The 25,916-nt window shown below is 48.3% G+C and overlaps 1 protein-coding gene across 2 annotated transcripts; it reads right to left on the bottom strand.

Moving 5' to 3' along the window:
• Nucleotides 1-228: 228 nt before the first annotated feature.
• Nucleotides 229-24,345, bottom strand: MDM1 (Mdm1 nuclear protein). Of its 2 annotated transcripts, XM_007666294.2 has the most exons (15): nt 24,235-24,345; nt 21,578-21,692; nt 19,554-19,924; nt 18,926-19,060; nt 17,948-18,112; nt 15,591-15,697; nt 15,411-15,510; nt 13,455-13,493; nt 12,897-13,072; nt 9,876-10,151; nt 8,733-8,881; nt 7,715-7,827; nt 5,462-5,657; nt 3,856-3,927; nt 229-820 (listed from the first exon to the last, which is right to left on the bottom strand). In XM_007666294.2, exons 1-15 carry the CDS (start codon nt 24,250-24,252, stop codon nt 711-713), a joined length of 2,142 nt encoding a protein of 713 aa, XP_007664484.2. In that variant the 5' UTR covers nt 24,253-24,345; the 3' UTR covers nt 229-710. The 2 variants fall into 2 exon arrangements, with proteins under 2 accessions (XP_007664484.2, XP_028935340.1); XM_029079507.1 differs by lacking the exon at nt 13,455-13,493.
• Nucleotides 24,346-25,916: the final 1,571 nt, after the last annotated feature.

A 25,916-nucleotide genomic window follows, 5' to 3' on the forward strand; every position in this document is an offset into this window, starting at 1 on the left:
GGTAGAAAATGGCCTCCAAAAACAGTACTATCGTTCTTTTCTGGGGAATTGAATTACGTTTGAATTTTTTCCTTTGAAACTCTTTAATGAAGGTTGAATTTGCAGCATTCAAGACACTTGAGAAAGTTACATTGAACAAGTTAGGATGTTATTCAATCAAGTCAGATGCAAAATAGAAAAAAACATTTGTTATGTAAACCATCCTATAAATTCAAATGGACAGACAGCTCAGGTTTTGGCCAACAGCACACTTTATTTTATTTATAAAACAGTATTTGCTACCACAAGAGTAAAAAGTGGAAAACTAAAACTGAAATTTGTAGACAAAAAGCTCAATTTCTGACATCTAGAATTTATAAATGCAAAGGGAATTAAAATTACACCCAATTTAACCATATTTCTTCATTTTACCTTAATTCCTAGTGATCTGTTCTGAATACTCACTGTCACATAAATCTAAATCTCAATTCCATGGTAGTACAGCAAAGAATACATCACTCCTTACTAGTAGAATGGGAATTCTTCCCGGTGAAAATGTATCTATGTCTCCCTCCGTGTCCCAAGAATACTCTTTAACAGGATGAGCAGACTGAAAGTCTTATTGTAAAAGAACATCCCCCCTACAAAAAAAAACACACCCCGAAATTCCTTGGATAAAAAAATACTCTACAAACAGTATCCAAAAAAAAAAAATCCAGGTGTACAAATCATTATTTTTTGTTCCAGAAGCCTTCTTTCCTTCTCTGAGCCCGTGCCAGAGTCTGAAGAGCCAGAAGGCTGGAAGCTGCAGAGCGAGCAGAGATCTGGGATAATCTATCATCTGTAACACAAAGAATTTGAAATATTAAATCCATGATTTTTTAAAATGGTAATTGTTAAGCGCTTACTATGTTCCAAACACTGTACTAAGTGCTGGGGAAAATACAAGCTAATCAGGTTAGACAGTCTGTCCCACATGGGGCTCACAGTCCTAATCCCCATTTTGCAGATAAGCGAACTGAGGCCCAGGGAATTGAAGTGATCTGCCTAAGGCCACACAGCAGACAAGTGGAGGAGCCGAGATTAGAAACCAGGTCCTTCTGACCTCCAGGCCTGCGTTCTATCTATTAGGCCATGATTGCCGGGTGAAAGTTAGTATTTAAAGTAAACGGCAAAAGCATCAAACTTTGAGTAAATCAGTGGCAACCAATACTACATATCCCTTTTAAAAATACTTACCTTAGCTCTCCAAATAGTTTCAGGTTTCAAAAGGATAGAATCTCATATTAAATATTTTCCTTTGCATTCCCACAGGTCCATAAGTGCTGCTTTCCAGAGTCCAAAGACCACCCCTACCTGCCCTACGCAATCCTTCCCCAGCCCATGATTTTCCTGGTTTGATCCAGAAGTGTTTTTTTGGGTTTTTTCCCTAAAAACAGCACGCATATTCTAACATGTATGGACATAAACAAATGTAGCGTGGAAGTTTAATATCGGACCGTGCTTCTGAGTTTAAGAGATCGTAGCCTAAGGCTTTCAAAAATCCTGCCTTGAAACTAGAAAAGAGCTGGAAAAGACATTTTTATAAATGAAATTAGTAATAGTATTTAAGCATTTACCAATTGCAGAGCACTGTCCTGAGTGTTTGGGAGAGAATATACGGGTGGGGGATTAGACATGGTCCCTACCCCCGGGGGTGGTGAGGGGAGAGGCTCACAGCCTAAGAAATGAGATAAGGAAACCACCGCATTTACTCACAGAATTGTCTCGCCCCTTTTGTAGGAGGAAATACAAGAATTTTTTTCTCCTGCCACTTAATTGTAAACAGTACCAGCCCCTTGGAGGGGCCTGGAGGGACAGGAGGGTGAGGACGAGAGACAGAGCAGAGAAGGGTTTAGTTAAATTGAGGTTAGCAGGGCCGGGATTGGAGAAGCAGATAGAGAGAGGGCGGGGGTGCCACAGTAGGGATGAGGGAGTTAGGTCAGAGTGCCTTTTGCATGCAGTACTTGGGAGAGGACAATACAAGAAACAGAAGCAACTAAGTATGTAAACCCCATGTGGGACAAGGACTGTGTCCAATCTGATTTGCTTATGCCCACCCCAGCGCTTAGAAGAGTGCCTGGCACAGTAAACCCTTAACAAATACCATAATTTTTTAAATACAAGAGAATACAAGTAGCCTCTTCCCTTGCTCTTCCTTCTCTCCTCTTTTTTTCCTCTTGTCCCCTCTACTACTTAATCCCCCTCATAATAGCTCCTCCCCACCCCCTTTTTTCAAGTAGTATTTGTTAAGTACTTATTATTTGCTAGGCACTGTACTAAGCACTGGCGTAGATACAAGCTGATCAGGATGGACACCATCCAGACCCCACATGAGACTCATAGTCTTAATCCCCATTTTACAGATGACGGAACTGAGGCACAGAGGAATTAAGTGATTCGCCCAGGGTCACGCAGCAAAGTGGCGGAGCCGGTATTAGAACCCAGGTTCTCTGACTCACAGGTCCATGCTCTTTCCACTAGACCACGTCGCTTCTCACATTCAGATTTCTAAAGCTCTGCAAGAATTCAGAACGGGCACACAAAGGAGGTGTGAGGTATAATGATATTTAAGAGGTTTTCTTCCCCTCTAATGAAAGTATCTTGTCCTCAATTTTCAACCCTTCACTTACAAACCTCTCTCACTGGCTTAGTCCTTTAGCTTTTTAATAATAATAATTATTATGGTATTTGGTAAGTGCTTACTATGTGCCAAGCACTGTTCTAACCGCTGGGATAGATACAAGATAATCAGATTGTCCTACTTGGGGCTCACCATTTTACAGATGAGGGAACTGAGGCTCGGAGAAGTGAAGTGACTTGTCCAAGGTCACGCAGCAGACAAGTGGCAGAGCCGGGATTAGAACCCACGTCCTCTGACTCCCAAGCCTGGGCTCTTTCCACTAAGCCACACCGCTTCTCGCTTTTTCACTCCCTGTCATAGATTTACTTTTTTCAGCAGGCTACGGCTCGGCTTCGGTGCCGATGGAAATTCATTGATTCAGTCAATAGTATTTACTGAGCGCTTACTATGTGCAGAGCACTGTACTAAGCGCTTGGAACGGACAATTCGGCAACGGATAAGAGACCACCCCTGCCCAACGACGGGCTCATATCACAAGAGGGCGCTCACATACCAACACTGCCTCGACTACGCCTATGAAAAAAGGACTTCCATCCATGCCATTCTTAGTTGTCTCTGGACTCATCAATCAATCGTACTGAGCGCCTACTGGGTGCAAGGTGCTGTACTAAGCGCGTGGGAGAGTACAATACAACAGAGTTGGTAGACATAATAATGTTGCTGTTTGTTAAGCGCTTACTATGTGCACAGCACTGTTCTAAGCACTGGGGTAGATGTAGGTAATCAGGTTGTCCCACGTGGGGCTCACAGTCTTCATCCCCATTTTACAGATGAGGTCACTGAGGCACCGAGAAGTTAAGTGACTTGCCCACAGTCACACAGCAGACAAGTGGCAGAGCTGGGATTCAAACCCATAACCTCCAACTCTCAAGCCCATGCTCTTTCCACTGAGCCACACTGCTTCTCTGATGTTCCCCGTCCACAACGCGCTTAGTCTAGACTCTCATCGTCCAGGTTCTATAGGGGCACTTAAAGATGAACATTGAGGGATGGCTGAAATTGTTCGTAGGCGCTGTTGGGAATTTTGTTTTTGCTCCCGAAAGGGCAAGGGAGAAAGAGATGAACGGTGATCTTTTCCCGCTTGGGAACGACACAAATTGACAGTCAGCTCTGAGGATCACGGCTTTGCAATTAGCACGTCTATAAAATCTACAGTGTTACCAGTCATTTCCCAAGTTTAATCAATCAAATACCTTCATCATTATAAGGTTCTTCACGCCGTGGTAACTGGAAATGGGAGGGCATCCTTGGACTCATAAAGTTTCCTAAAAGAAAAACGCGGAGAACGAGCTCGTTACGGGTAGGGACCGTATCTGCTAACTGTTGCATTGCACTCTCCCAAGTGGTTAGTACAGGGCTCTGCACTCAGTAAGCGCTCAATAAATACGACCGATTGATTGATGATATTCGGACTCTAGACTTTGGGCAGGGATTGTCTCTATCAACTCCAGTGTAATGTACTCTCCAGATCGCTTAGTATGGTGCTCTACGCGTAATAAGCACCCGATAGATAACACTGTTGGATTGCTTCAGTAAGCCCAATTCTGCAATAAAACAGGTTTTCATTACACCATCTGGCTCTAGTCCAGTGGAAGAACTAAGGAATGTCCCTTCCATAACACGAGTCTGGTGTAAAGAGATTCACAAGTGGATACAAATTGATTTTGGTATAAGGAAAGATTGTGCCCACACAGAGCATCGGTCAAGGCACGATGCTGCTACTTTCCAGCCTCTGCCTCGGCCTTACCCTATATACCATGCAAAGCAGCATGACTAGTATTTCTTCAATCGATACTATTTCTTGAGCGCTTAATGTGTGCAGGGCACCGTACTAAGCAACAATCTAACAGACGCATCCCCGGCCCACAGCGAGCTTACAGTCCAGAGGGGGAGACAGACATTAATAGAAATAAATTATGGATCTGTACACAAATGGTGGACAGAATAAAGGGAGCAAGTCAGGGTGAGGCAGAAGGGAGTGGGAAAAGAGGAAATGAGGACTTAGTCAGGGAAGGTCTCTTGGAGGAGATGGGCCTTCAGTAAGGTTTTGAAGGTGGGGAAAACTGTGTGTCGGATAGGAAGAGGGAGGGCGTACCAGGCCAGAGGCAGGACGTGGGGAAGAGGTCGGCGGTGAGATAGATGAGATCGAGATACAGTGAGTAGGTTGGCATTAGAGGAGCAAAGTGTGCCGGCTGGGTTGTAGTAGGAGAGTAGCGAGGTGAGGTAGGAGGGGGACAAGGTAATTGAGTGCTTTAAAGCCAATGGCGAGGAGTTTCTGTTTGCTGCAGAGGTGGATGGGCAACCACTGGAGGTTCTGGAGGACTGGGGAAACAGGGACCGAATGTTTTTGTAGAAAAATGATCCAGGCAGCAGAGTGAAGAATGGAGTGTTGTGAAGGTTGAACGGACAAGATTTAGGGAGAGATTGTATATGTGGGTTGAATGAGAGCGAGAGGAGTCAAGGATAACACCGAGGTTATGGGACTGTGACTGGAAGAACGATGGTGCTGTCTACAGGGTCTGGGTGGGAAGACAGAGAGTTCTGTTTTGGATATGGTGAGTTTAAGGTGATGGCAGGACAGGTGGCGAAGCTGGGATTAGAATCTATGTTCTTCTGACTCCCGGGCCCCCGTTCTATCCAGTAGGCCACAGTGCTTCCCTCTCCAACCTTCCCCTGCAACAGGAAGAATTTTCCTGTCTGAGGATCCGTTTCAGGCCTAGAATGATCTCCCCAGAAACCCCAGGCCTCAGCCCCCTTCTAGGACAACCAGCTTTCAAAGACGATAGATGGAACCATCACCGTTGTGTTGAAACTCTGGATCCCTAAGGGACCCTCGGATGCGCCGAGATGGATGCCAGAGAGACGGAGCCGGCGGTCTCGAGGTGGGCGGAGGGGCTTCGGCATATCTGGGCGCCTCGACGTCCTCCCTCAGGGGAAGGGGATCCACTGTTTTCACCCCGGCAGTTGGAGAGGCGGCTACCGAAACGTTTTCTTTCTAAAGCAAAACATGAGGTCTGAGCTGAGGTTTGTAGTGTTTTTTGTCAGACAGGTGCAGCAGCAGAGCAGGGGGGAAGAGCAGCAGGGAGACGGGGGTTAGGGGTGGAGGAGGAGGGAGAGGAGGGAGAGGGGGAGACGAGGGAGAGGAGGATCTGGGCACCTGCCATGTGTAGTATACACTCCTGGGAAGCAGAGACTCCAGAAGCGACACATTCCTTGCCCACAAGGAGCTTCCACTAAACTGGGAGAGTCAGCTAGAGAATCTGTACATCCGGAGGGAGGCCAAATCAAGAACTGAGTAGACACACACAGCCCCCGAGTGCTGAGGACGTGGTGAATACTTTCATGAGGGCTACCGGCCACGGACTCCACTGGACCCAAAATGTGACCAGCTTAAAGCAGCCTAGTGGAAAGAGTCCGGACCTGACAGTCACTTGCCTGCTGCTGTGCCACCTTGCCTTTAGGTCACTTAACCTCTCTGTGCCTCAGTTTCCTCTTCTGGAAAATAGGAATTCAAAACCTGTTCTCCCTCCCCTTTAGATTGGTGGACCCCATGTGGGACAGAGACTGTGACCAACTGAATTACTTGCATCCATCCAGGTGCTTGATAGATAGTAAGCGCTTTAACGCCACCTTTGTTTTTATAATTATACATCAGTCCCAGGTTCATCCATCACCTGTCCAATTAAGGAAGGGTAATGGGAAGGAAAAACTGGCACATTCTCTAGAACCAGGACCAGACAACTTTCTGGAACATTAAGAAAAACACCTCTTAGAATAATCTACCATTAGTCTTGCGTTCCACTAATTAAAGCATCGAAGCTGTCGATTAGCTTACGAGAAAGGATGCCGTTGAGCCAGAGAGGTGAATTAAATTTAAATTAATGTCGAGCCCTGAAAACGGGTCTTGAATCGAATCCTCTTCCATCACGACCTGTGAAAATGTACGTTTAAGCCGACCCAAACAGGACGACGTCTTTGTTCGTAAGCCTCTCATGATTACCATAACTCTATACCAAGCTCGGGGAAATGCAAGATAAGATCAAAGTCCTGTTTCCCTCTGAGGCTCACAGGGGAGAAAGATCTCGTTTATCCATTTTACAGATGAGGAAACTGAGGCCCAAAGAGGTTAAGGGACTTGCCCAAAGTCACGCAAGCAGGCCAGCGAGCCAGGGATTAGAATCGGGGTCTTCTGACTCCCGGTCTTTTCCTCTTTCCCCTAGGCCAGGCTGCCTTTGGCATTTTTATCCTCTTCCAATGTTAATGCTCGAGGGCTCTCTTTTCAACCATCATCCTGACAGTGGGACAATGCCACCAGCTCTGATTATTTATAGGAATTCATTTATTCAATCGTATTTATTGAGGGCTTACTGTGTGCAGAACACTGTACTAAGCGCTTGGGAGAGTACGACAGAACAATAAACAGACAAATTCTCTACTCACAACAACCTTACAGTCCAGAGGGGAGACAGACATTTAATATAAATAAATGACAGATATGTACGTAAGTGCTGAGGGACCGGAAAGGAGGAAGAACAAAGGGAGCAAGTGAGGGTGGGGCAGAAGGGAGTGGGAGAAGAGGATGGCCGGGGGGGGGGGGGGGGGGGCTTGTTCTGGGAAGGCCTCTTGCAAGAGATGTGTCTTCCATTAGGACTTTGAAGAGGGGGAGAGTAACTAACTGTCTGTGGGATTTGAGGAGGGAGGGCCTTCCAGGCCAGAGGCAGGACGTGGGCGAGGGGTCGGCGGCGAGATAGACAAGAAGGAGGCACAGTGAGAAAGTCAGCACTACAGGAGCGAAGTGTGCGGGCTGGGTTGGAGTAGGAGAGTAGCGAGGGGAGGTAGGAGGGGGAGAGGTGATCGACTGCTTTAGAGTCAGTGGTGAGGAGTTTTTGTTTGGTGCAGAGGACTAAGCAGAGTTCACTTGAACTTGGCAGCCCTTCCACATCCATATCCACCTATATTACATCAATTCCTGAGGTAAAGAAGATATAGTGTCTGTTTCTTCAAAAGGGGGCTGGGGGGTGGGAGAGTCCAATACGATTGGCTTCGCCTTACCCTGCTGAGCTTGCTCTTTGAGCCGCCTCCTGAGAGATCTAAAACGGACGTGTCTTTCCTGTGTTCTGGGTAGGAAGGCTTCCGCTTGGTCGGCGACACGAGAACTGCACCTCCTGGGGTGATGAAGAGACTGGGGTTAGGATCCATCAGTGGTATCTATTGAGCTCTCACCGTGCGCAGAGCACTGGACTAAGCGCTTGGGAGAGCACAGAACAAAAGGGTTGGTTGGCTGATACGTTCCCTGCCCGCACGAGTTTAAAGTTTAGAAGGGGGGACAGACATTAGTAGAAATAATAAGAATAATTATGGTATTTAAGCGCTTACCACGTGCCCGGCACAGTACTAAGAGCTGGGGTGGATAAAGGCAAGTAGGGTCGGACACAGTGCCTGTCCCACGTGGGGCTCACAGCCTCAACGCCTCAATCCCCATTTTACGGATGAGGGAACTGAGGCACACAGAAGTGAAGTGACTTGCCCAAGGTCACACGGCAGTGGCAGAGCGGGGATTAGAACCCATGACCTTCTGACTCCCAGGCCCGCGCTCTATCCACTACACCATGCTGCTTCTTATGGATATGTTTGTAAGTGCTGTGTAGCTGGCGGGGAGAGGTCAATAGGAGAGGGCACAGGCCCTGGTACTTGGATGAGGCAGAAGGGAGAGGGAGCTGGGGGAAACCACGGAAGGCTTCTTGGAGGAGATGTGACCTTCTTAAGGCTAGAGACCGTAGGTTCGTCTGGGCAGGGAATGTATCTGTTTATTGCTCTACTGTGGTCTTCCAAGCGCTTAGTACAGCGCTCTGCACACAGCAAGCGCTCGATGAATCCGATGGAATGAAGTGAATGAATGAAAGTGGGGAGAGCGGTGGCGGATACGGAGGGGGAGGCCAGAGGGAGGACGTGGGAAAGGGGTCGGGGGCGAGGTCAGCGGAAATCGGGGGCGCAACGAGCAGGCTGGCATTACGCTAAGGACCACCAAGCGGAAACGCGCCGCGATTGCTAGAAGCCCTTCCCCCTTTACCGACAGCTGGAGTAGTGAGATCATGATGCGTTCTTTGAGGTCCCCCGAGTTCTTTGAGCTTCGGAGTCGGAAGCCTGCCCCCTTTTCCTGAGGATACAGAAGAAGAATCTGATCTATCTAGCCCAGCACTTTGAAGTGAAGCATTCTCTCTGCAAAATAGGACCAAACACACTGGTGCGATTAGCAGGCGATCTCTAGAACGCGCGTGGTGCTCAGAGCGCGGCGGCTCGAACTTCCCATCGACCAGAGCGATCGTATTTATTGAGCGCTTACTGTGTGCGGAGCACTTCAGCGATCGCATACACGGGATCGGGGGAAATCTGGTCAATTTCTTTTCCGGAGAAACAGCCGGAATTATGACCCCTCGAATCAAGCCAAGGAGCCACACGGTGCGAATGTCGAACACAAATCCTTGAAGAATATCGGCAGGGATTGTTTGCCGACTCGGTCGTCCCCTCCCAAGCGCTTAGTACAGAGCTCTGCACACGGTAAGCGCTCAATACCCTGGATTGAGCCAGCAATGCTCCTAAGTCAACCAAAAATGCAGGAAGCGGCCAGTTTAAATGCTCTTTCCTCAAGGAATGAACCATGAGTCTGCCATTACTAAAACTGGCCGGAGTCTAAACCTCACTACCCCAGGAACAGAGAATTTTCCATTTTCAATCTTGGGCATCAAAGAACCACGATTAGCCCTTCTTTTAGCCTCTTTTTTTGACTTCCAAACAAACCACGGAGTCAGAGTTCATGGGTTCGAATCCCGGCTCTGCCACTTGTCAGCTGTGTGACTGTGGGCAAGTCACTTAACTACTCTGTGCCTCAGTTCCCTCATCTGTAAAATGGGGATGAAGACTGTGAGCCTCACATGGGACAACCTGATGACCCTGTATTTACCCCAGCGCTTAGAACAGTGCTCTGCACATAGTAAGCGCTTAACAAATACCAACATTATTATTATAGTTACTTACTCGCAGTGGAGCTAAATCGATCGGTCAGGGGGCTTTGTAACTACCCCAACGTGCTCTGCGAAGACTTCGATCGATTAATGGTATTTATTGAGCTCTTGCTGCGTGCACAGCGCCGTACTGGGCGCTTGGGAGGAGGGAGGCATTCAAAGAACCGGAAAACTGACTTGAAAACCCTCACCCGTCTTCCTTGGTATCGTCTGTCCGAGCGTTTCGATCCTTTTCTTCCAAACGTTCCACCTCCTCGACGGCTTCCTTTTTATCTGTATCTTCTTCTCCGCTGACCGGTGAAAGGGGTTGCACTCTTTCGCCGTCACCTGCGCTCCAGGCTAACCTCCGTCTAGAGGGGACAGTGGCAGCTTCTGACAGGGCCAACTTTCCCGTGGAATTCTGAGACTTGGCTTCCTCAGAAGCCTTCTTTTCCTCTACTGCAGCAGAACCCTGGTGTGGAGAAAGCCTGGAAAGCGGAAGAAAACAGCTTTAGCCTACAGTTCCGTGTTGGCCTTTGAGTAATTTGAAATCATTTCATTTTTGGTATTTTGAACATACACACAGTAGCCTTCTGCAAGCCTTAAATTATGACGGTGTTTCGTTTTTTATGGTATTTGTTAAGCACTATATGCCACGTACTGTACTAATACGAGCTAATCAGGTACGACACGGTAGATACAAGCTAATCGGGTTGGACACGGTCCCTGTCCCCCATGGGGTTCACAGTCTTAATCCCCATTTTACAGATGAGAGAACTGAGGCCCAGACAAGTCAAGTGACTCGCCCAAGGTCACCCAGACAACAAGGGGCAGATCCGGGAGTAGAACCCAGGTCCTCTGACTCCCAGGCCCCTGCTCTTTCCACTAGGCCACGCCGCTTCCCTACTTCTGATACTGCTCTCTAGGATCGTGTAGTTGAAGTAAAGTCACGACATGAGTCAGGATCAAAGTAAGGCCGCAGAACCTGGGTTCTAATCCTGGCTCCGCCACTGTGTTCAATCCTGACTCTGCTGTGTGGCCTTGGGCGAGCTGATTTACTTCTCCGTTCCTCAGATACCTCATCTGGAAAATGGGGATTAAGAGTGAGCCCCAAAGGGGACGTGGACTGAGCCCACCCGATTATCTTCCATCTGCCTCAGTGTTTAGTAGAGTGCATGACACGTAATAAGCACCTAACACCGCTAAAAAAAGCCGGGGCCGGGGGATGGGGGGGATGAATTTCTTTCAGAAAGTGAACCAAACAGAACCTTCTACTTTTGATTATGCTGCATCCTGTTCACTTTTATGCTGGGATAAAGCAGTATAGGGGAGTTATCTGTATAACGCCTTATTTTTTGAAGCCAACTTTGATTTTTCCTGGTTACACTTCCCACCATCCTTGAGAAGCGGGGAGGGGCAGCTAATTATTAGTCCCATTTTCTAGACCAGAAAACTAGTCCGCAGAGACGTTAAGTCCTCTAGACTGTAAGCGTGTTGTGGGCAGGGAATGTGACTGTCTATTGTTATATTGTACTCTCCCAAGCTCTTAGTACATTTGAAGTTAAGTGACTTGCCCAGGGTCACACAGCGGGTCGGCGGCGGCAGGGCTGGGACTAGAAGCCTGGTTTCCCGTCTCCCAGCTCCATGCCTTTCCACTAAACCACACGCCTATTCTCTTAGCGGGTGCTCCAACTAATAAGGGGACTATCTGGCCACTCTAGGTTGGGTTCCCTTTTCAGCTGGAATGTCTGTGAGCCCGCAGTGGGCAGGGATCGTCTCTATTTGTTGCTGAATTGTACTTTCCAGCTGCTTAGTACAGTGCTCTGCGTACAGTAAGCGCTCGGTAAATTCGATTGAATGAACGAATCTCACTATCATCTTCTGAGACGACGACCGCATCACTACACATAAATATGTACACGTTTCCATGCCCACAGAAACCCAAATTTCCTCTCCTCCAACGTGCACCTCGAGTCATGCGATCAGAAACCCCCTCGCCCTTGCTGCCTACTTGCAGGATTTCTCAGTTTCCAAACCTGAATACACGTTTTCTCTACCCAAAAGAGGATGTGCTTGATCATTCTGCAGCCTCATGCAAGCCAGATGGTTCCAATTTTGGCTCGGGGAGAGTCATCTTTCCAATTATTACTGATGGCAGTCAATCTCGTGGTTACGTTGTCAGGTGATTTTTTTTTCCAAAAAGGGGCCCCTTCTCCGATTTAGAACCAAAATAGATGTGTACGGCTGGACTATCCAGTTTTTATTTAAACTGAATTAATATTTGTTGATGCATAAAACACTCGTCCTTTTGATCGATCGTATTTATTGAGAGCTTACTGGGCACAGAGCGCTGTACTGAGCGCTCGGGAGAGTACGATAAAACAATAAACAGACACTTTCCCTGTCCACAACGAGCTTCTTTTCAGAATGAACAGTAAACTAATATTCAAGAAAAACTGGGTCCTGCAATACTCCTACGCCACTAAGCTATAAAAAAACACTAATATAGCTAGCACATCCGGGGTGAGTTATCGACGTGCGGCATTTTTTAATTTTTCCATGGGCATTCCTTGTGGTAGTCATGATTCGTCTCGACAGAAATATCACCAATTTTCCTTTATGCAAACATTTTAGAACTGAAATTTCCGATTTTCTTTAAGTGAGACTGTACTCTTGTTGCGTCTACCAACTCTGTACTCTCCCAAGCACTTAGTACAGTGCTCTGCACGTAATATGTGCCCAATAAATACCACTGATGATGACGATGATGGTAAGACAGCTCCCTTATACTATCCCAGCATGCAACTGAATAAAAAGTTGCGGTGTGCAAGAAGAAGATTCTGCTTGGTTCACTTTCCGGAAGAAAGTCATCTATTTCCCCCATGTCGCCGTTTTTTTTGTTTACAGTATTTGTTAAGTGCTTACTACATGTCAGGCACTGTACTAAGCACTGGGGTAGCTATAAGCTAATCAGGTTAGGCACAGTCCCTGTCTCACATGGGGCTCACCCTCTTCATTCCCATTTCTACAGATGAGGCGACTGAAGTACACAGAATTAAAGTGACTTGACCAAGGCTACCCAGGGTCGCGTGGCGGAGCCGGAATTAGAACCCGGGTCCTCTGCCTCCCAGGCCCGGGTTCCGTCCACTGGGCCACGCTGCTTCTCCATTAGGCTGCTCTGCTTCCAAGGTAAAGGACAACTTTTTTTTCCTTTTTCATAAAGAACTCCTTACCCGGCAAGATCTAGGGCTCTGATGTTGTTGCTGATTGTCTCTTCGGAGCTGGAGGAGGACGACACATCCCAGAGGTGATTGTTCTCCGAGAGAATCTGGTTCAGATGATCCCGGGAGAAATGGGTTCCCTGTCCTCGTCTCCTATAAGACTCGGCTTTCTCTCGGAGTTCTCTTACCTAGGCAGGGCGAATCCAAAGATGCTCTGTTATCTACTACCAGAAGAAAGCTTTTATGTTGTTGAATACAAACATTCCCCCAAAGCACAGCACAGCCACTACGGAACAACTCGGCAAAAAGCACGACACACACCAAAAAGAGGGGAAAAAAAATCAAAGCAAATGAGCCAAAACACACAGACAGTGGACATTTAAGCAGGTCGGTGGTGGGTGGCCAAGCCAAAGCTCACGGTGCCTGTTATTCATTCAGCAGACTAAAGAAACGGAGCAGCGACTACACTAAGAACATCAGAAATACGGGCGTCTTTTTCGCTCTCATTGGTTTAGCTGGCACAGATGAGATACACGCTAGTACATTTTGAAGAACTCATAGGCAACCAACCTCATTATACCACATGGAATTTAGGGTGCTTTGAAAACCCTAGGGGGAGGAATATAGAAACAAACTTGAAACGACAAGTTAGTAACATCATCACAGGAATCGATTACGCTCACATCAGTGACGGCATGCGGTAACTTACGCAGACACGCCCTACGGGGGTGACGATTCTCCAAGTCACGACACCTTTTAGTCATCGAACTGAACCTGGTCAATCACGGTGCCTTAATACACCTCAATGAGAAGCAATCTGATTGATCTGCGGGCAGGGATCGGGTCTACCAACTCTGTTGTACTGTAATGATAATTGGGGTATTTCTGCAGAGCTTACTACAGGCCAGGCACTGTTCTAAGCGCTGGCACAGATACACGCTAATCAGCTTAGACACGGTCCCCGTCCCACAGAGCGTTCACGGTCTTAATCCCCGTTTTACAGATGAGGGAACTGAAGCCCAGAGAAGTGAAGTGACTCGCCGAAGGTCGCTCAGCAGGCAAGTGGCGGAGCCGGGATTAGAACCCAGGTCCTTCTGACTCCTTGGCCTGTACTCTCCCCAGCAGTAAGTACAGTGCTCCGCACAGAGTAACTGCTCACTAAATACCAGTGATGATGATGGATTTATAAATCGTTAACCTTCCCTGGCTCACATTTTATCACCCATGAGACACGTGCTTTCATTCGGTCCTTTTATTTGAGACCTGACACCGCCCCCTGTTGGCTCAGGGGCACTAAATATGTCACACAATTAACATCGTTTTTTTCCTCCCCCTCAATTCCAACTCTGTCCTCCCGGTTTTGTTGGGACCCTTTAAAACTCTAGCTCATTCTCCAAACTGTTGCCCGGTGGAGAGAGCCCGGGCCTGGGAGTCAGAAGGACCTGAGTTCTAATCCCTGCTCCGCCACTTGTCTGCCGTGTGACCTCGGGCAAGTCGCTTCACTTCTCTGAGCCTCAGTTCTCTCATCTGCAAAACGGGGATGAAGAGCGGGAGCCCTAGGTGGGACAGGGACTGTGTCCAACCTATCTTGTCTTTGCCCCAGTGCTTAGAACAGTGCTTGGCACATAGTAAACGCTTAACAAGTACCATGATTATTATTAGTAGCTAGAGCATGGGCCAGGGAGTCAGAAGGACCTGGGAGATAATCACTCATTCATTCAATAGTATTTATTGAGCGCTTACTAGGTGCAGAGCACTGTACTAAACGCTTGGATTGTACAAATCGGTAACAGATAGAGACAGTCCCTGCCTGCCCTTTGATGGGCTTACCGTCTAATCGGGGGAGACGGACAGACAAGAACAAAAGCAATAAAATAATCCCGGCTCCATTTGTCTGCGGTGCGACCCTGAGCAAGTTAGTTCACTTCTCTGGGCCTCGGTTTCCTCATCTGCAAAATGGGACTAAGACTGAGAGCCCCAAGCAGGACATGAACTGTGTCCAACCTGATTACCTTGTATCTACCCCAGTACTTATTACAGTGTCTGGCACATAGTAAGTACTTGTGAAATATCATTAAAAAAAGACTCCAAAGCTGGGAAGTTTAGAGGTGAAGGGCAAGGAGATGAGGGAGCCTAAGCCACTTATGATTATTCTTTTTTCTTTAAGGTATTTGTTAAGTGCTTACCATGTGCCAGGCACTGTACTAAGCAGTGGGGTAGGTTGGACACGGTCCATATCCCAAACGGGGCTCACAGCTTTACTCCCCATTCTAGAGATGAGGGAACTGAGGTCCAGAGAAGGTAAGAGACTTGTCCTAGGTCACCCAGCAGACACGTGGCAGAGTCGGAATTAGAACCCAGGTCCTCCGACTCCCAGGCCCATGGTCTTTCCATGAGGCCACGCTGCTCATTTGAAAAAGGCCAGGTAGGTTATGCTTCGTTCTCCATTACTGCTCAGGGCCAAACTTCAGCTTTCCTTAGGACTTAGGGAGTCCACACGCGCTTAGAGAATTTACGGACACTCACTTGGTTTGCCGCTTTTCCCTTTGCCCGGATCCAAGCCCCGTCTTGGTAGAAGTAGAGAGCTGGGGATAAAAATTTGGATCCATACTCTGTGTTCTCCTTCCTGGTACAAAGAAAAGGAAGTAAACAGATTGCTAACCGACAGGTCTACATGTACCGATTATATTGCAACGGCATACGTACCCAAGCCGTTTGAGTTTCCAGGGAGTAACTTTATGTTTTGGTTGGCTAGACTCCTTTGCCTCCGTTTCTGATTGTCCTTGCTTCATGGACTCTTCTTCCTTCTGACTCTAAAATGGAAATCATTTTAACCCCTTCAATATTTTTATTTTATTTCATGCTATTTGATAAGCGCTTACTACATGCCAGACACTGTTCTAAGCGCTAGGGTAGATGAAAGGTACTCAGACTGGATAGAGTTCCACAGTTCACAGTCGCAATCCCCATTTTACAGATGAGGTAACCGAGGCCCAGAAAAGTGAAGTGACTTGCCCCAGGTCACCCAGAAGACAAGTGGTAGAGTTGCGATTAAAATCCGGGTTCTTCAGACTCCCAGGCCCCTGCTCTATCCACTAGACCATGCTGCTTCTCTTATATTGTAGTTTTTATCATGTAAAATATATTAGATTTTATATTTTGATGTTCAAAAGACACTTCTAGAGACAGCAAAACAGAACACCAGGCTAAATTTTTAAAAAACATCTCGCTTGCTCTGAAATGAGAAGGCCGATAAATTGCCACTTATGCGTAACTACAGTTGGAGGACTCCATTTCTAGGATGAGATTTTGGAGACGGAATGAGGAAACCAACTCTCACTGCACATTAATATTCAGCCTTATTAATTAAATTAATTGTGATATTTGTTAAGCGCTTACTATTTGCCAAGCACTGTTTGAAGTGTTGGGGTAGAAACAAGTAAATCAGGTTGATCACAGTCCCTGTCCCACGTGGGGCTCAGACTCTTAATCGCCCTCTTTTACAGATGAGGGAAGTGAGGCCCAGAGAAGTGAGGTGACTTGCCCCAGCTCACACCGCAGACAAGTGGTGGAGCTGGGATTAGAACCCATGACCGTGGCTCACTGGAAAGAGCACGGGCTTTGGAGTCAGAGGTCATGGGTTCGAACCCTGGCTCTACCACTTGTCAGCTGTGTGACTTTGGGCAAGTCACTTAACTTCTCGGTGCCTCAGTTACCTCATCTGTAAAATGGGGATTAAGACTGTGAGCCCCACGTGGGACAACCTGATTCCCCTGTGTCTACCCCAGCGCTTAGAACAGTGCTCGGCACATAGTAAGCGCTTAACAAATACCAACATTATTATTATTATTATTATGACCTTCTGACTCCCAGGCCCGGGCTCTACCCACTATACCACACTACTTCTCATTTACCAAGCTTCTTATGTACTCAAGCAGCTGGCCCTTATGTAATGTATCTAACAGAGCAAAGGAGAGCTTTGAGCTTGGGTTGCCAATAAGAACCTTTAGAAAGGACAGGCAGGAAGGGATGCAAAATTCCCATGATTTCACCATGCCTTCTCCCATCGCCTCCCCGCTCACCGAATCCCTGTCCTCCTCTTTGGGGGGGATCAAGTTAGGGGATAAAAGGCCAAGGAGGAGATTAAAGAAGGATATACCAGAGGGGTAAGATGAGAACCGAGAGAGAACTGTGATGGCAAGTATCAGGGTTAGGGAGTAGTTCCACAAGAAAGGAGAGGTCGCCATTGTCAAACGCAGCGGAAAGGCAGAAGAGGAGAAGGGCCGATTAGAGTCCTTTAGATCTCTTCTCTGAGAATGCCACCTCAGCGGAAATCAGATTTAAGAGGATCATGAAGCCAGTTGGAAAAAAGCGGAGGCAGGTATTGACTTCTAGCTCACACACGTCATCAAAAGACACAGTGTGGCAGAACCGCTACTGTTCCCAGTTACGTTTAACCCTCCCCGTTCCCTGAAAACATGTCTGGCAACACATTCTGCAATATCTACTGCATGGAAATTTAGGCTCCCAACACAAAGCCTCCCTAAAGGGGCAGGGAAACGCCGTCTCTCCCACACTTAGTGAGGCCAGAGATCCATTCTTCTTAATGTAATCTTGCCTGGTGTTACTTTGCTAAAAGGAATCGATCTATTGATGGTATTTATTGAGTGTTAACTACGTGCAGGGCAATGGACTGAAGCACTTGGGTGAATTCAGCAATAGATGGTAGAAGCAATCTCCACCCAGATGGCAAACACTTCAGTTACAAATGTTTACGCTTTGTTTAAATTAATTGTCCAGAGTGAGACACACCTCACCTCTCCTTTGGAGATGCAGTCATAAAAGGGCAAGGCGAGGCACATCAAAGTACCTCTGTCCCCCCAAAAAGGGGGGTAGGCGGTAAGGGGATACAGTCCCCTCTAGACTAAAAGTTTGTTGTAAGGCACGGAATGTGTCCACCAACCCTTTTCTACTGTACTCTCCTAAGGGCTCAGTACAGTGTTCTGCACACAGTAAGCACTCGATAAATACTAATGATTAATTGATAAAAGTAGAAGCATTACCTTTTTTTCCAAGGATTTGTTCTCGGGATTTCTCTTCTCTTCCAAATCACACTTGAATCGGGTCTCCTTTACTGGTGATGAACCTTTAAAATTTCTCGAATACTCGGTTTCTGGAACAGGTGCATCAATTTTGTATGGCAAGACCGATCTATTCTGGTGAAAAATCTAAAACATAAAAGCAAGGTTTTTCTTTAAAGAGTAAACATATTTGAAAAATCACAGGCCGAACTACTTTACTAAACGCTCACTCGAGTCAAGCAATATAGGATAAACCCTGCTTTCATTTACCTGCCTGGGAAAGTTAACGATAATAATGATACTTGTTAGTGCTTACTAGGTATGACGCACTGTACTGAGCGTCGGGCCCTGTATTAAGAGCTGGGTTCTAAAATTTCCAACGAATTCCCACTGGCCATACTCTCTACGTCTAACTCTGTTTAGGTTTTATATATAGTTCTTTTTGTCTTCCTCGTGGTAGATTATTTTCTTTGGTCCGCTTATTATATACACTGCTCGGTTCATTTGCATTGGGGTGTTGGGTAGAAGATGAAATCTTTCCAGGCTATCACGTGCCCCTGCCCACGACTCGCTTAGTTCTTAACAAGGAAGGAGATATGTACATCGGTCCATTCTGATATTAGCAGAGAGGCTGCTATAGCGAGACAGTGCAGCTTACTGGAAAAAGCCTGGGCCTGGGAGCCACGTGGGGCTCACAGCCTAAGTAGGACGAGACCAGGCACTGAATCCCCATTTTGCAGATGAGGAAAACTGAGACCCCGAGAAGTAAAATGACTTGCCCAAGGTCATACGAGGGGATCAGCCGGGACTCTGACGTCTTGTGCTTCTCTAAGAGAGGCAGGGGCCGGCCACTGTGACTCTTGGACAGCGAGGGTACAACTCCTTCGTGCTTGGGATCAGCCAACTCGCAGGATCAGGGCTACCCTCTCCAATTCTGGGGACCCTCTCCCCCATAACTACCTGCTCAGCAGCAAGCATTGGAGAAGGCTCCTTGCAGGTTTTCCACACAAACTGCCTCTGGTACTCGGAATTTCTGAGGGCGTGAGACAGAGGAGCAACGTTTATTCCGGCTCGCTTCTTCAGCACCCTGTCCAGCTGGAGAGAGAAAGGGAACCCAGAACTGTATAAAAATTGTAATCAAACCTCTTCTCTAACAGGCAAGTTTCAGTGCTTTCTTGCACACTGTCGGGCCCTGAAAAAGAAGGCAAGAATTACTGGCAAGAGAAAATGGCTATACTCCATTAACAGCATCTCATTTTACTGACTAATAACACTACATCGAGAATCACGGTTACCTACCCGCACAGATTAAATGTGGTGATTAAAAAAAAGCAAAAGCCTCTTACCCACAATAGTTTACCTAAAACACAAGAGCAGCATTAAGCCCCAGTGCAAGTAAAAAACGACAAGCAGAAAACTCGACATGACCTTTGGGTCGGCTCTTTTCTAAATCTGGAAAAAAACAAACAAACCAAGTGATGATATCTCTCAAGCTCTTCCTGGGTGCAGAGCACTGTGCTAAGCACTTGGGAGTTCGAAACCATGCGACTCCTGCCCTCAAGAGGAAGAAATATTTCATAATCCCTACCCCATCATCCACGTTTCTTGCCTCCCTTTTGGAAGGTGCGAATGTGTCCTTCCCCTTGGCGGCGGCGGGCTGCGGAGGGGCTTGCTTATTTCCTGTGGGGTCACGGGGGCTTTCAATCCTCGAGTCTGCAGAGAGAGACCTGTTTCTTCTGGGAGTCCTGGGGGCCACGGTTGTTTCCGTCCTTACTTGGCCGCCATCTTCCTCCTCGCTCGTCCCGGGCAACTGACGGAGCGGTGGTATGTTGGGTTCGTGCCGTTCTGAGCCATCGCTCTCCGAGTCGTCGTCCCGCTTCCATTCCAAGGACTTGGCGATCTCGGGGTTGTAATAAGGGACGCGCCGCTTGGAAATAAAACTGGGCTCCCTGGTGATTCCTACAAGGCCAAACGGGACGAGATCGAAAGAGCGAGCGACAGCCGCGATCGTTGGAAATTACAGGCAAGGCAAGAGGGAGAAGCAGCTTGGCCTACTGGAGAGAGCGTGGGCCCAGGAGTCAGGAGGACCTGGGTTCTAATCCTGGCTCCGCCACTTGTCAACTGGGGGACCTTAGGCAAGTCACTTCACTTCTTTGGGCCTCCGTTACCTCATCTGTAAAATGGGGATTAAGACTGTGAGCCCCACGACTGTGTCCAACATGATTAGCTTGGGTTTGTCCCAGTGCTTAGTACAGTGCCTAGCACATAACAAGGACTTAACAGATACCATATAGAGGAAAAATAAAAAAAACAGTGGGAGAAACTAACACCTAGTCAGGAGGGGACGGGGCGCATCCGATTGATTATCGTGTATCATTCATTCAATCCTATTTATTGAGCGTTTACTATGTGTGGAATACTGTACTAAGCGCTTGGAAGAGTACACTACAACGATAAAGAGATACATTCCCTGCCCACAACGAGCTTCCAGTCTAGTATCAACTCCTGTGACTTGGACAGCAGTGGACACTCAACCTCAGGTCAAGAGCGTGACGCTTAGTACGGTGGTCTATCAGATATGAAGGGGGAGGGCGTTCCAAGAAAGAAAGAGGTCATGAACAAGGGGTCAACGATGAGAGTGATAAGACTCTTAAGTAGCTTGGCGTTAGAGGAGTGAAGTGTGCAGGCTGGACTGTATAAGACTCTAGGCTGTAAGCTTGTTGCGGGCAGGGAATGTGTCCATTTATTGTTGTCCTGTACTCTCCCAAGCGCTTAGGACAGTGCTCTGCACACAGTAAGCGCTTAATAAATACGACTAAATGAGGAGAGCAGTCAGCCTAGGTAGGAGAGGTAGAGCTGTCTGATTAAGTCTGATTAACTCTCTGATAATAAAGAGTTTCTGTTTGATGCCAAGATGGGCAACCACTGGAGGTTTCTGAGGCACGGGTGTGTGGTGGAGGGAGGCGCACACGATTTTTAGAAAATGACCCGGGCAGCAGAGTGAGGTAGGGACTGGAGTAGGAGAGAGACGGGAGGCAGGGAGGTCAGAGAGGAGGCTGAGGTGGGAAACGATAAGCGCTTGGATCCGCAGAGGAATAGTTTGTTTGGAGAGGAAGGGGCAGATAGTAGAGCTGTTGTGTATGGAGAACTGATGGGATTTAGTGGCAGACTGAATATGCAGATTGAAAGAGGTGAGGTGAGGATGATGCCAAAGTGACGGGTTTGTGAGACAGAGAGGATGGTGGTGTTTTCTAGGGTGATAATAATAATGATGGTATTTGTCAAGTTCTTATAATGTGCCAGGCACTGTACTAAGTGCTAGGAAATCGGGTTGGATACGGTCCCCGTCCCACAGGGGACTCGCACTTTCAATTGCCGTTTTACAGATGAGGTAACTGAGGCCCAAAGAAGTGAAGTGATTTGTCCAGGGTCATCCAGCAGACGAATGGCCGAGCCAGGATCGGAACCCATGACCTTCTGACGCCTAGGCCCGTGCTCTCGCCGCTGCGCCATGCTGCTTCTCTTGACGGAGAAGTCGGCGGGAGGAAGGGGGACGGGGTTTGGGAAGCAGACTGGGAGAAATTCCAGGAGCCATCGACCCGTACGACTTACCTAACTGATCCGATCGGAGTCCGGCCCACTGGCATTTTTTCGGCTTTAAAGAATTATCGCACTCGGATGGACGGGACTTCTCCCACAGAAAGTTCCTCTGGTATTCGCTCAGTCCCTGAAAACACACGGAGGGAAAGATTACAGGGACATTGTCAATTATTCATTCAACTGCCTTTATTGAGCGCTTACTGTGTGTGGAGCACCGTACTAAGCGCTTGGGAAAATACGATACAACAATGAGGCATCACCATCACCGGTACCACCATCATCATCATCCTCCCCACCACCACACCACGGTTCCTCACATCAATCAATCAATCAATCAATCAGTGGTATTTACTGAACCTTTACTATGCGCAGACCACTGTGGTAGACACTTGGGAGAGTACAACAGAGTCGGTAAACACGTTCCCCACCCACCCTAAGCTTACAGAGGAGGAGATATTAATAGAAATAAATTGCAGATATGTACGTAAGTGCTTATTTGTATTGATGTCTGTCTCCCCCATCCCACCAGACATTAAGCTTTTTTAGGACAGGGAGTGTCACTGTTTATTGTTGTACTGTACTTTCCCAAGCACTTAGCACAGTGTTCTGCACACCGTAAGTACTCAGTAAATATGACTGAGTGAGGAAATGATAATAATGATGGCATTTCTTAAGCGCTTAATATGTTCCAGGCACTGTACTAAGCGCTCGGGTGCTTACAAGCAGATCGAGTCGGACATAGCCCCGTCCCATTTGGGGCTCACGCTCTCGATCCCCATTTGACCGACGAGGGAACCGAGGATCAGGAAAGTGAAGTGACTTCCCTAAAGTCACGCGGCAGACAAGCAGCAGAGCCAGGATTAGAACCCATGACTTTCTGACTGCCAGGCCCGGGCTCTATCCACTCCACCAGGCAGCTTCTCTACGATACAAGCTTCAAGGGGTAGCAGTTGGGGGGGAGGGGGCAACAGTGTGTGTCCTTGAGCAAGTCATTTCCCTTCTCTGGGCCTCAAGTCCCTCATCTGTCAAATGGGGATGAAGTCTGGGAGCCCCATGTGGGGCAGGGACTGGGTCCAACCCAATTTGCTTGGATCCACCCCAGTGCTTAGTACAGTGCCTGGCACATAGTAAGCGCTTATCAAATACCATAATTCATTCATTCATTCAATAGTATTTATTGAGTGCTTACTATGTGCAGAGCACTGTACTAAGCGCTTGGAATGGACAAATCGGTAACAGAGACGGTCCCTGCCCTTCGACGGGCTTACAGTCTAATCGGGGGATACGGACAGACAAGAACAATAGCAATAAATAGAATCAAGGAGATGAACATCGCATTAAAACAATAGCAAATAAATAGAATCAAGGTGACGTACATCTCATTAACAAAATAATAGAATCAAGGTGATGTACAACTCATCAACAAAATAAATAGGGTAATGAAAATATATACAGTTGAGCGGACGAGTACAGTGCTGAGGGGAAGGGAAAGGGGAGGAGCAGAGGGAAAGGGGGAAAAGAAGGTTTAGCTGAGGGGAGGTGAAGGGGGGGTAGAGGGAGCAGAGGGAAAAGGGGAGCTCAGTCTGGGAAGGCCTCTTGGAGGAGGTGAGCTTTAAGTAGGGATTTGAAGAGGGGAAGAGAATGAGTTTGGCGGAGGTGAGGAGGGAGGGCGTTCCGGGACCGCGGGAGGACGTGGTCAGGGGGTCGACGGCGGGATAGGCACGAACGGGGGGACGGCGAGGAGGTGGGCGGCGGAGGAGCGGAGCGTGCGGGGTGGGCGGTAGAAAGAGAGAAGGGAGGAGAGGTAGGAGGGGGCAAGGGGTTGGACAGCCTTGAAGCCTAGAGTGAGAAGTCATTATCTGGGCCTCGATTGTCTCACCCGTCAAACGGGGATGAAGACTGGGAGCCCCACGTGGGACAGGGACTTGGTCCAACCCAATTTGCTTGTATCCACCCCAGCGCTTAGTACAGTGTCTGGCACATCGTAAGCACTTATCAAATATCATAATTGATTCATTATCTGGGCCTCCGATTGTCTCAGCCGTCAAACGGGGATGAAGATTGGGAGCCCCACGTGGGACAGGGACTGGGTCCAACCCAATTTGCCTGTATCCACCCCAACGCTTAGTACAGTGCTTGGCACATGGTAAGCGCTTATCAAATACCATAACTGATTCATTATCTGGGCCTCGACTGTCTCATCCGTCAAACGGGGATGAGGACTGGGAGCCCCACGTGGGGCAGGGACTGGGTCCAACCCAATTTGCCTGTATCCACCCCAACGCTTAGGACAGCGCCTGGCACATGGTAAGTGCTTCATAAATACCATAATTCACTCATTTTCTGGGCCTCGATGCTGTCACCTGTCAAATGGGGATGAAGCCTGAGCGCCCTACATGGGACAGTGGATGCGTCCAACCCGATCAGCTTGGATCCACTGCAACGCTTAGCACAGCGCCTGGCACCCAGTAAGCGCTTAATAAATGCCATAATGAATTACTTCATTGATTCTCTGGGCCTCGATTCTGTCATCTGTCAAATGGGGATGAAGCCCGGGAGCCCTGCATGGGGCAGGGGCTCGACCCGGGCAGCTCGGATCCACCGCAGCGCTTAGCACAGTGCGTGGCACGTAGTAAGACCCCGATCCTTTCCCACCCCGATGCCCTCACCTTGCACCGCAGGGGCATGTCGGCCGGCTCCCGGGACCCTAACTGGTGCAAGCCCGGAGGTCTTCGAGGAGGAGGCGGCGGTTTCCCTGGCAAAGCGTCGTCGTCGTGGTGTTTCCCTCCCCCCCCCTCCGCGCAGGCGCAGTGCCCGCCGCTCCCCTCCCTCCCGCCCTTCCCCCCTCGGCCGGGGCCCCCGGGCCGCGGACCAATAGCAACGCGCGGTTCCTCGGCGCCCTCCGGCGTTGGGCCAATCAGAGCCCGAGGACGGGGCGCGCGGGCGGGGCGCGCGGGCTCCAGCCGCCAGAATGGGCGGGAACTCCGGCCCCCTCGAGGCTCTCGGTGGGCGGGCCGACAGCCGGCAGGCCGTGTCGCTATTGGTCAATCGACCCGTCAATCATGATCACCCCTTGCCCCCCTGCTGCCTACGAGGCCCAGCCAGGCTGTTGCATTTATTATTGCTATTATTAATGTTACTAGGGAGCAGCGTGGAGTAATAATAATAATGTTGGTATTTGTTAAGCGCTTACTATGTGCAGATCACTGTTCTAAGCACTGGGGGAGATACAGGGTAATCGGGTTGTCACACGCGAGGCTCACAGTCTTCATCCCCATTTTACAGATGAGGTAACTGAGGCACAGGGAAGTGAAGTGACTTGCCCAGGGTCACACAGCTGCCAAGTGGCAGAGCAGGGATTCGAACCCATGACCTCTGACTCCCAAGCCCGTGCTCTTTTCACTGAACCACGCTGCTTTTGAGTGGTGGATAGAAAGCAGGCCTGGGAGTCAGAAGGTCCTGGGTTCTAATCTTGGCTCTGCCACCTGTCTGCTGGGTGACCTTGGGCCAGTCACACTTCTCTGGGCCTCAGTTCCCGCTTCTGTGAAAATGGGGATTGTGACTGTGAGCCCCACATGGGATAGGGACTGCGTCCAACCCAATTAGCTTGTTTCCACCCCAGCGTTTAGAACAGGGCCTGGCACAGAGGTAATTGCTTAACAAATACCATTATCACAAGAAATAGCATGGCTTAGTGGAAAGATCCGGGGCCTGAGAGTCAGAAGGTCATGGGTTCTAATTCATTTATTCATTCAATAGTATTTATTGAGCGCTTACTGTGTGCAGAGCACTGTACTAAGCGCTTGGAATGTACAATTCGGCAACAGATAGAGACAATCCCTGCCCAATGACGGGCTCACAGTCTAATCGGGGGAGACAGATGGACAAAAACAAGACAATGTAATCACGATGAAATGAATATGTACCTGCCCCAACACTTACAATGGTGTTTGACAGATGGTAAGCGCCTAACAAATACCATAAAAAAAATCCCAAAGCCTTCACCCAGGGCTCTGCAGGCATTAATCCCTGATCCCCTTCCTGTCTGCTCTGTGACCTTGGGCAAGTCACTTCACTTCTCTGGGCCTCAGTTCCCTCATCGGTAAAATGGGGATGACGACTGTGAGCCCCATGTGGGACGACCTGATGACCTTGTATCTACCCCAGCACGTAGAACAGTGCTTGACACATAGTAAGCACTTAAATACCACCATTATTATTATAGTGCCTGGTACATAGTAAGTGCTTAACAAATACCACAGCTGTTATTATTATTGTATTTGTTAAATGCTCACTATGTGCCAGTCACTATAGTATTGAGCACTTAGAGTGTACAGAGCGCTGTATTGAG

This window comes from Ornithorhynchus anatinus, chromosome 14 (assembly GCF_004115215.2).
Source record: "Ornithorhynchus anatinus isolate Pmale09 chromosome 14, mOrnAna1.pri.v4, whole genome shotgun sequence".
NCBI classification, from domain to species: domain Eukaryota; kingdom Metazoa; phylum Chordata; class Mammalia; order Monotremata; family Ornithorhynchidae; genus Ornithorhynchus; species Ornithorhynchus anatinus.

Coding starts and splice junctions, on each gene's coding strand:
- MDM1 (XM_007666294.2), bottom strand. Junction 8,882..9,875: donor GACGATACCAAGGAAGACGG/GTGAGGGTTTTC, acceptor CCTATTTTGCAG/AGAGAATGCTTCACTTCAAA. Junction 5,658..7,714: donor CAAAGAGCAAGCTCAGCAGG/GTAAGGCGAAGC, acceptor GTTTTGCTTTAG/AAAGAAAACGTTTCGGTAGC.